This window comes from Pelmatolapia mariae, linkage group LG16_19, assembly GCF_036321145.2.
Source record: "Pelmatolapia mariae isolate MD_Pm_ZW linkage group LG16_19, Pm_UMD_F_2, whole genome shotgun sequence".
Lineage (NCBI taxonomy): Eukaryota > Metazoa > Chordata > Actinopteri > Cichliformes > Cichlidae > Pelmatolapia > Pelmatolapia mariae.
Window position 1 is genome coordinate 46,196,704 of NC_086241.1, and position 10,627 is coordinate 46,207,330.

A 10,627-nucleotide genomic window follows, 5' to 3' on the forward strand; every position below is an offset into this window, starting at 1 on the left:
CAATCAGCTTTTGTTATTGGGCCCTATTTAAATCAAATTGCTCAGCAATTTGAGAAAATTTTCCAAATCAATAAAACAAATTCAAAATTTTAACTTGTATTTCTGTCTCTTTTTATTTTCTGATTGTCATTGGATTGTCTTTTAAATGAACATGTACTGTGATTTTTAAATGAAAATGCATTGGTCCTTGTATATAATAAAAAATATTGTGTCTTACAAAATAAATACTGTTAAATGAATAACTGCTCACTATCAGTTTTCAGGAAATGAATAATGTTGATCATTTTTCTATTAATGGAAAAATGGAAAAGTTCTGCTGACATATGAGCTGTCTATTTAAAAACAGGACAAAGCCTTATATACCATACATACTATATAAACAACATATATGAACAGATTTTCCAATATAATATTTACCTTTGAGTTGTTGGTGCTTTGTAAATGGAAATCTCCAGAGATGAGAAGATGGAGCAGGTTTGCAGTCCTGGTTCAGTCTGCTCCTGCATTGTGGTCACCGACATACAGCAATGTTAAAGCTGCTGCCTGAGTACTGCACATGTAACCTTGGGATCATTAACATGAATTCAGATTGTTTTTTAACCTGAATATTTGAAACAAACTCTGTCAAAAAAATAAATAAATAAAAATAATATACAGAGTCGGTGCTTAAAAAAAAATCATCAGTGGGAAAATGAAACATAAATTTTAACTTAATCTGCCTGCTCTATCTGCCTTTCCCAAAAAGAGATACACAAGTTTCATCGTGACTGCAGCTGCCAGTCAAAGCTGGTATGATGACGTTGCACCCCAATTTAAAAGCATTATAGTAGTAATTAGAATCAAACTTATGGGAAAGGAGACCCCTTGAATATAAATGATGAGAACTATTGATTATCAAAGAAAGAATCTTTGGAAAACAAAAGTTCGAGGAGAAATTTGTCTTTTATCCACTAACATGGTGGAGGCGGGGTTTATGACATATAATGCAGATCTATGTTGTTTGAGGGGAAAGCTGTCCGCGGCGCTGTCTTCGGTGGACCTGTCTGTTTCCGTGTCTTGTGGGCCGGGTCATGACACTTCAGGGGTGGGTCTCCTTCAAGAAGCACGCAGCTGGATTTGTGTGTCTAGCATCCCGGAGGCTGGTGGTTCCCAATAACTATAAGCACGTGTGTCTTTTCAGTCAGTCTGCAGCTAACATGGCAGAGGAGGCGAAGAAGCTAGCTGCTTACGCCGCCGTGGATAACCACATTCAGGTACAGCAGGTTCTGTTACCGTTCACTCTCTGCTAGTTTGTCGCTTACTATAAACAGGATTTGGAAACAGCAGTATATAGTCTTATCTGCGTGTTTAGATAACAGCGTGCTAGCAGAGTTGGCTAAATATACAGCTAGAAGACCAGCTTAGTGATTTGTTACCGTTATTTAACTTGCACGGTTTGGAAGCGAATTAGCTGTGATAGCTAGCTAACTTTGCTTAGCATTAAGCAGTGCATGTTACATGTTACAACATATAGTAAGCCGCTATCTAAGCGGTCGCTGTATTTGACAGAGCCGTACACTGCTGATTTAACACGGCATAAGTCTTAGAACTGTAAAGGTGACTGCCCCATGCGTACATTTCTAAATGAACTAACCACATTATGACCGCTCACCAAATGTCACATTAAAGTCTCGACGGTATCCATTTGGGCCAAACTGATGATGATGAGGGGGGTCCATAATAACCATTTACTGTTGTGCAATTACGATTTGTATGTACACTCCTGCACCTCCCCTCGCCTCTGTGTTCAGGGTTTAGAAAATCAATTTCATGAAGCAAAACGCTGCTGAGCAATATAGAGCAAACAAGTCTGCTTAAGAAGTGAGCTGTCTGCACGTTGGGTTGAATAAAAGACTTGAACAGAAGAGCCCAAACCAGCAGGTCTGAAGCACATGCACGTGTCCAGGCTCTTCTCGTGGGAGAGGCTTAGATGAGACAGGAGAGAGCTTTCTACCTGCTGAAACCTAAAATCTTGGTATCTTGTGTTTTAGTCATTTTTAGTATGCCAATACATGAATTAAACACTCAGCATTCCTAACAAAGTAGATTCATGATATGATCATTGTTATTATGACTGCAGGAAATTAAACTCTTATGCATCTTTTGGTGGTGTTTGTTTTTCTCCACACATCCTCAGGATATTTAGCCTCACTGCATTTGTTTAACTTTGTTTTTGTTTTTCTAGAATAATCAGGTTGTTGGTGTGGGGAGCGGGTCAACTATCGTCTACGCTGTGGATAGATTAGGTGAGGGAAACCTAACCTTTGACTGTACGTCACAAGATAATACACCAACTTTGAGCTCTACAGGAAGATTTGAAGCTCTGCTCCAGTTGTGACACAGAGCACAGTTTTTTCTGTCTTAACAACACAAGCAAATTCCTAAATGCAGCACCATTTGGGTCTTTATTAGAATTCATAAAATAGAAGCACTAATGGCCCTTGCGTTTTATCCCTCTCTCTTCTAGCTGAGAGAGTGCGTCAGGAGAAACTCAATATTGTTTGTGTTCCCACCTCCTTCCAGGTTGGTTTGCATATTTCACAACAGTGTGGAGCAATATGGCTTTGAAACATCATTTCCCTTTACTTAAAACTGTGTGTTTTTCTTTCCTCTGCGCTTTTCTTCTGTTTTTTGTCCCACAGGCTCGTCAGCTGATTCTGCAGCATGGCCTCACTCTGTCAGATCTGGACAGGCACCCCGAGGTATGATGAGCTCATTGGAAATCAATCTGAAAGCCCTGATTTCCTGTCTATCTCTGCTTAGTATCAATAAAAAAAGGGGCAAAACCCAACCAAATAAATAAAACATGATTGGGAGAGCTGACTATAGCATTTTCTACATTTAGGGAATGGTTCAGGAGTTTCTTTTGTGCTCAGTGGTCTGCTTGCATAAAAAATCTCCACCTTTGCTTTTGCAGCTGGACGTGGCAATTGATGGAGCAGATGAAGTGGACAAAGACCTCACGCTGATAAAAGGTGGAGGGTGAGTACAGTACAGATGTCTGATTGTAAGCAGCATCTGTCCTGATTTCTCTCATTCATCCTCTTCTTCTTCTTCACCAGTGGCTGCCTGACTCAGGAGAAGATTGTAGCCGGCTGCGCTAAACATTTTGTTGTAATTGCCGATTACAGGTGTGTATCGGTGAACCTAAATGTGAGATGTTAAAGAAAGTGTGGTCATTCAGAGGTGTAGTGTTACGTATTGAAGTAGCAGAACACAGATTTCCATGTGTTCACTGGAGTTGTTGCTTGTTTCTAAGCACATGTAAAGACTGTAATAGCTTTATATATTAGACAACTATAACTAGGAAACATGGTCAAACTTTAGCGATTCATATTTTATATATTTGCTTATGAGATGAACCAGAGTTCTCTACACATAACAGGCAACTTGGCAAAGAATCTATTTTAAATGGTATCTTTAGACACTTTATTCCTGTTTCTTTAGCTGAATCTCTGATGACGTTTGTACCATCCAAGTGATAACCATTGAGCTTTTAAACATGGCCTATCTTTCCTAAGAGTTAAGGCTGTGTTGACATGCTGTTTTGAATGTTCTATGTTTCCATTTTCCTAGCAAAATATAAGGAAATGAAAGCGGGTAGCTCAGCAGCAATGTTCCCTCTAAGCTGCGCGCGTGCGCAATTGCGCACTGCTGGCACGGTCTCTGCGCACAGAAAATCTGCGTTGCGCACAAAAAAAAAAATCTAACTTTAATTGAAATTAAAATTAATACTTTAACAATTCTGTTTTGCAGTGTTAGTCAGTAAGCAACTGGCTGCTCCCGTATGGGATTAGAACGATGCCACCTTATCCCATAGTCCAGCTAATAATGCGATTCACATTCGTATATACGCAACTAATCATCGTCGCTGACAGGCTATGACAGCGTCCTTATGTGCCATGTCCTTATATATCGTATTTTGCAGACAGAGAGTTACAGGACTCTCTCCCAGACCACAGACTCATACTCATAATACAAGTCAGAGCTTTATTTTTTTTTTTTTAAAAAAAGAAAGTTGTGTTTTCAAACTTGGAGTTCAAGTTATTTTTACTTCCAATAGTGTTAACATGCTATACACAGGTCATGAACAAGATTTTTTTTTTTTTTTTTTTTTCATTGTAAGTGGGATAAAGCAGTTAATTAAAAGTAGTCTAACATAAATGTAAATGCTGTAATTTGATTATTTTAATAAAACATGTAACTTGGATGGATTCGATGCTGGCCTGACCACAGTGCACACGTCTGCTGTTGCTCACAGTGGTCCAAGGGATCGCTCAGGGAGTTTGTGTGTTCGCTCAGACACATGAAAAATTAGAGGGAACATTGCTCAGCAGTGTACTTTTTTTTTTTTTTTTTTTTTTTTTAACCAGGGTTGATTAAATTACTCTGTTACAACAGAAAAAATGAACTGCACTGGACTTAACCTGTGCATGATTCCAAACATCCACCATATAAACCTGACCTGACCTTTAGGATGTACAGGACATGAAAAATTATTAATATGAAGAACTTGACTATCTGGGTATAATTAAAGGTGCACACTTGGGCTTTTTAGGGTGATGGGGTCTGGCCACCCTGCCAGGCGGGTGAGTGGTGTGGAAACCCATGTTTGCAAATTTAACTTGAATGAGGAGATGTAAGATTTTCAAATTCTTACCCAACATGGGACAAGTTTAAATCCTGGTGACTTTGACCTCAGGAACCATGTAATCCTACTGTTTATTAAAATATCGTAGAATTCAGAGATCTGTTGAGGTGTCATTAATCGTTATGTTTTGGCAGACGGTTCAGTATGACAGGAAAGTGTGTTTGTAGCGTTACCGTGTACGATTGCTTGTAATTCCAAGACAGCACCAGTTTTACCACAGCAATCACAGCTTTGAACCAGTGATGGAAATGTGTCCTTTCATTCTAAGTAAACTGACACTTGCTGCTGCCACATCAGCTATCACAGCCACATCGGGTACTAAATAAGACACTTTAAGTATTAAATATTTGTATTAATTTTCTTTTACTAAAATAAAAACTGGTTTTAGATTGATCTATGTGAGGGTCATTCGTCCAGATTTGATTCGTTCCCTTTCTCTACAACTCTAGGAAGGACTCCAAAGCTCTGGGCCAACAGTGGAAGAAAGGAGTTCCCATTGAGGTTGTCCCCATGGCGCATGTTCCCGTCTCCAGAACAATAGCCAAGCGTTTTGGAGGCGAGGCTAACTTAAGAATGGCTGTCAGCAAAGCAGTAAGTGGACTGACTCTAACATCTGTGACATCTCAGCTGCACCTCGTTTCATTGCTCACAGCTTTGCTTTGGTTTTCCTCCTGGATTTTCATTCGGTGGATCTTAAACTTACCATTGAACTTTTAGCATTAATCAACAGTTAAAAAGAATTTAAGTTTAAATTTAGCCATAGGCTGTGTATAAAAGAGACATTTCAGTGGCAGCATATTGGTTAATAACCTTTGTTTGCTTTTGGGGACTTGTGCCTGTTGTTTGTCCCGACCAGACTTCCATAGGTGCTACACCGCAGTCACTGATCCCCATTTTCTACTTTTATCAGCAACATTTTAACCCTTCCCATAAAACAGAATCAAAAATGCCGCCGTGTATATCAGCCTGATGTTGCCTGTGTAGCTGGCCTCAGTGTAAAAGGTGATTTTACCATCTGATCATCTCATTTCACTTATCCTACTAGTATTTTTATCTTTAAATGTGTCCAAATTGAAGGATGTGATGATGGATGGTGATACTGTCTCATCAGTGACAGTGAAGCATTACACTGGGCTTCACAGGGAGGAGTTGAACCCACAAACAATAACCGTGACTTTACATTTTCTATATGTCATTTACTGAACTTGGTGAAGCGAGGAGCACATGGTTAAACGGTTTTTGAGTAACTTTGAGGAAGACCTAGTGAAGACTGCTCACATGCTCATTGGCTGCAGTGCCTGTAGTGTCAATCCAGTGCAATTAACTAACTGCGTGGCCTCGTGAGTCGGCTTCATTAGAGGCTTGTGACAACTGTGTGAAACTGAGGAAAGTTTACACTGAAAGCGGAGGGCAAAGCCGCCTACACAGGCGCCGTAACTGCCTCATTAACACTCTGCAGACTTTAATGATTTGCCTCCTACTCGGTTCTTTCAAATGAACAACATCCAGCGAGAGAAGGGAGCCTCTGTTTATTATTCCAGCTCTTAATGTTTTCATTGCGCTTTTTTTTTTTTTTTTTTTTCTCCTTTTTTTTTTTTTTTTTTTTATACTGTTGAGCCTGGAAACTGTTTTGAGTACTAATGAGTGGGACAGTTTGTTTACTCACAGATCCTTGACAAACAGACATGCTGTTATTTAATTAAAACTTCCTTTATAATCGTGCGCGATCACTTAATAATTACATGTGGCAGACCACGCTCGAGCGTTTTGTAAACTGCTAAGGAGAATAATTATATTTCCAGCACCCGAGATAACACGCTTTGCGTGTGTTCCCGTACTCTGCTGCTTCACTCCGTGAAGGGCTCGTGGAGTGACTGGGTTATGTATTTGTGGCTTTCAGGGTCCCGTGGTCACTGATAATAGCAACTTCATCCTGGACTGGAAGTTTGAGCATGCTCAGAACTGGAAGGAAGTGAACACTGCAATCAAGATGGTCCCAGGTGAGGAGCTTGGGGCATGTCTCATTGTTGCTGTAAGTATATTGGTCCATCCATCAGTGTTCAGAGTGCTCAGCCTGTCTCTGTGTGCTTACAGGTGTGGTAGAGACCGGGCTCTTCGTAGGGATGGCTGAAAGGGCCTACTTTGGCATGGAGGACGGAAGTGTGCAGGTTCGGGATCCTCCGGTCAACTGAGTTTTCCACAATCTGCACCATCTCTCTCTGCTCCTCTTTCCGAATGACCTCACCGCTCCCACAAGTGCCATAGTCTTGATTTCCTCCAGGTGCCGTACTGTTTGGGTTGAGCTGCACCTCCTGCAAAGCAAGGCAGTTTTCACACATCTCACTAGGATCTAAATCTGAGGATCACTTGGTTTTCTCATCCTGCTGGTGGTGCTTCAGAGTTTTAAAGTGCCTGATGAGTAAAATCAAGTGCGTCGCATCTTCTTTCTTAGCCTGTAATGTTCCCCAGTTTGGCTTCCCGGTCACACTGGGAATTTTGGCTCTTCTGCAGTTAGCGGGTTTGACCGAGTGTTTGCAGAGTTGTGGTTCTCAAGTATTAAGGTGAACCACTACAGTGCTGCACAGCCAGATTAAGGAGTGCCTTGAGATTTTTAAAAAAGAAGACATTTTTAAAGGCACATTTAAAAAAAAAAAAAAAAAAAAAAAAAAAAAAAATCATAATTATATGTCAAAACATCTGCTAGGCCGACAAAACCAAAAAAACCTGTAATCGGTCAGCACTAGTCTCCCTGCTTTTGGAGGGACGGCAAGAACTACTAATGAATATCCCAATTTAAGCAGCAAGAGGCATAAAATGATCTAGTGCAGCTATGAAGCCTCTGGTAATGTGTTACAAAGATGCACAATATAAAGGTGGTGTGTAATGTAAGTTTCCTTGTTGAAGAAGCCTAACATGACAAAACAACACAAGCTGTTACCCTGTACCTTTCAGTGACACTATATCGGTGTATTGTATCACTGTAAATACATCAATATTGTGACACTATGTTGATGTATTTCCATGACTGCAGGTTACAGATTACAGACTAGAGTCCATCCTTGTTGAGGTGTATAACGGGTATAAAATCTCTGCATTTCGAGTCCACTGTGTCACAACACTGTAAAGTTGCTTTAGCAGAGCTGCAGGTGTAAGTGTTCATTTCACTGGTTGGTAGGAAGCAGCTATCTGGTTTCCTGTCCTGAATGAAGACGGATTGGGAAATATATGTGGTTTCCTCTGAGGTTCCACAACTGTTCCTGTAAAGTTAGACTAATCATTGAAGGTTAAAGTCCTCAGCCTCACTGTTTGTCCAGGAAAAAAACAAAACGAATGCACGTACACATCTCCTTCCTTTGTCTCTGTTCTTTTTGTGCCTGTATGTCACCTGCATGACTGTTACGTGTCCTTTACACGAGTCATCTGGACACTGAGCGCCTCATCCCACTAACATAACTTGAAGTAGGTAATGATAGTAGACAGCCATGCTATTTAACTTTGGTGTGCTGTAGATTATGTAAGTTTCACTAGAACCATGAGTACATTTTATGTGTCTTGTAATACCAAAGTAATAGAATGTTCTTTATGATTCAAATAGCAAAAGTTTAATACATTTTCATAGTTGAATGCCTTTAAAATATATTAGTTTAAGACAAAAGCGTTGTCAGTGTTGGTGAAACTGTATATCTTCGTAGTTCAGTTTATAACATGGAGTCTGTCCCTTGAAGAAATGATCCCTTATGTCATTTTGTGGCCAAGTTACTGTCTCTGCCTGCATCAGCCATCACATGTTGTTCTTATGGTTTTCAAATTCAGCCGTTTCTTCGACTTTAGACTAACTATGCCTTACACTGTGGTTTCATTTTTGTGAATGTGTTTTTGTGTGTTTGTTTGTTTTAATGTAAAACTCTGAGAGACTCTGGAAATTCAAGATCAAGTCATGCAAATGCAGTCAGTTGGCAAATATGTTTAAAAGCCACTGTGAAGTGCACACACTCGGATCCTATTCTAATGTTATTCCAGTCTCATAAATCAAATTCAAGTGGCCTGGAGATGAAAGGTTAAGCAATCTGGGAATGTGTTTGGAATATTTTTGCACCAGCATGGCATTTCTTTTTCCCATTCTTTTCTTTACCAGTTGACTGTGATTATTATTTTTGCTGCAAAGGTTCTAATTTCTTTGTCAACCAATACAGGACCAAAATTATAACTCAATGTCTTGTTTTATTTTTTGTGATTTAGTGTGAGCATACTTGTTGCCACTTATTTCCCTTTATTTAAAGCTATTAACAAAATAACAAATTGAATAACAGTTAAAATATTATATCAGTACCAATAAGTGTGATTTCTGAACATTATTTGACTTTGACCTTGTCAGTCACTGTACAACAGGTATACAAGGAACACAATTTCATTACAGTTGGTTAAGCATGATGAAATATAAAAACCATGTTAAAATATGTTAAAATTGTATAGCAGCAGAAATCCTATAACATGCAAGGGTAGGGACAACAGAGCATGAAAGAGGGATGAGGATGCAGTGATGATGTCTGTGCCTCGAAACAAGCAGCGCTTGGGTGCAATGTCTTAAATGGAGGGAAGACGAGCCTCAGTGATTTTCTTCCACCATCCTCGCCTCTCTTCACTCTTCCAATCAGAGGTACTGCAGCATCCACTCCACACAGATGCAGCTGGTCAAAATGCCCTCTATGGCACCACTCTAGAATGTAGTGAGGATGGGTGGGACTAGGGGGGCTCTCCTCATCCTGCGCAGGAAGTGCAGCCTACTGTTGTGCCCTCTTGACCAGTGACACCATGTTCACAGAGCAGGTGACATCATCCCTGATGTGGTGCTGCTGACCGCCTCCTCAGCCGTGTTGATGAAACGAAGCGTCGCTGGGTTTGTTCTTCCTGAAGTCCGACGTTCAGGATCAGGTTGTTGACTCCACACCAACTGTTACACCTCCTCTCTGTAAGCCAGGTGGTCCTCCCTGATGAGCCCCACCGCTGTTGCATCGTCCACAAACTTCATAGTGTGGTTGGTGGTCATGTGTCAGTCATCAGCGTGAACAGCAAAGGGCTCAGAGTGGTGTTCTCCAGGTGTGCAGGCTTCAGTAAAGAGCAGAGGAGATGGTGTCCTCGGTGGAGCAGTTTAGCCAGTAGGCACACTGGAAGGAATATAACAACGAGCTGTGCTCGAGTTTGTGGAGAGTGCAGGAAAGTACCACCCTCCTTTTTGACCACAGGGAGGCGCTAGAAATTCAGCCTGCTTGGTGTGCTGGTAGTTTAATGCCAGCACAACAAAATGTTCTATTTACAGATTATGAGCTAATACCCTTATGTACAATAAATAGCTAAATGCGTCTTTTGTATATTGAGCAACTGTAAATACTTTGACATGTTTACAATAACTTGTGTAATATATATTTATAACACAAAAAACAAACAAAAAAAGTTCTGTAATGTCATGGAGAGCTTTGAGCTTTTCTCCTGTGACTTGAGTTATAGACATTATGTCATTGTTATCTCTGTTTAAACGAAACTGAGAACGATAACTCGTGACCGGGACCAGGAACTGCACCGATCTTGTACACTGAAGCCACGTTGATGCTTTCATGTTGGCTGTCTTGACAACAATTCATGAATGACAGCCTAAATATCGAATCTAGTTGTTCCATTCAGTCACCCAGGACGCAAACTGACCAATAACGTCTCTGCCTGTCAGACCAACCTGTCTTATTGGTCAGACGACGTCAACTCGGACCAATCACAGACCCGCTACGGAATTCGCCATCGAGGACCTTTTTGCGTCACCTTTTGCTCTGGTCGTCGGGCAGCCGTCAATGCGCTTGCGTGGCTGTGACAGACAGCGGATTAGCCAATGCAGTACAATGTTTGGGAGGCTGGGACTTCCTGAGCCCACCTCTTTAAGTGACATTT

General features: G+C 40.7%; 1 protein-coding gene across 4 annotated transcripts; it reads left to right on the top strand.

Moving 5' to 3' along the window:
• The first annotated feature begins 993 nt into the window (after positions 1 to 993).
• On the top strand, positions 994 to 8,913 carry rpia (ribose 5-phosphate isomerase A (ribose 5-phosphate epimerase)). Of its 4 annotated transcripts, XM_063499897.1 has the most exons (10): positions 994 to 1,084; positions 1,181 to 1,253; positions 2,225 to 2,285; positions 2,507 to 2,562; positions 2,682 to 2,741; positions 2,957 to 3,021; positions 3,102 to 3,170; positions 5,140 to 5,281; positions 6,591 to 6,690; positions 6,785 to 8,913. In XM_063499897.1, the coding sequence occupies exons 1-10, from the start codon at positions 1,071 to 1,073 to the stop codon at positions 6,880 to 6,882; spliced, it is 738 nt and encodes a 245-aa protein (XP_063355967.1). In that variant the 5' UTR covers positions 994 to 1,070; the 3' UTR covers positions 6,883 to 8,913. The 4 variants fall into 4 exon arrangements, with proteins under 4 accessions (XP_063355967.1, XP_063355969.1, XP_063355966.1 ...); XM_063499896.1 differs by having other exon boundaries at positions 1,001 to 1,253; XM_063499899.1 differs by lacking the exons at positions 2,225 to 2,285; positions 2,507 to 2,562.
• Positions 8,914 to 10,627: the final 1,714 nt, after the last annotated feature.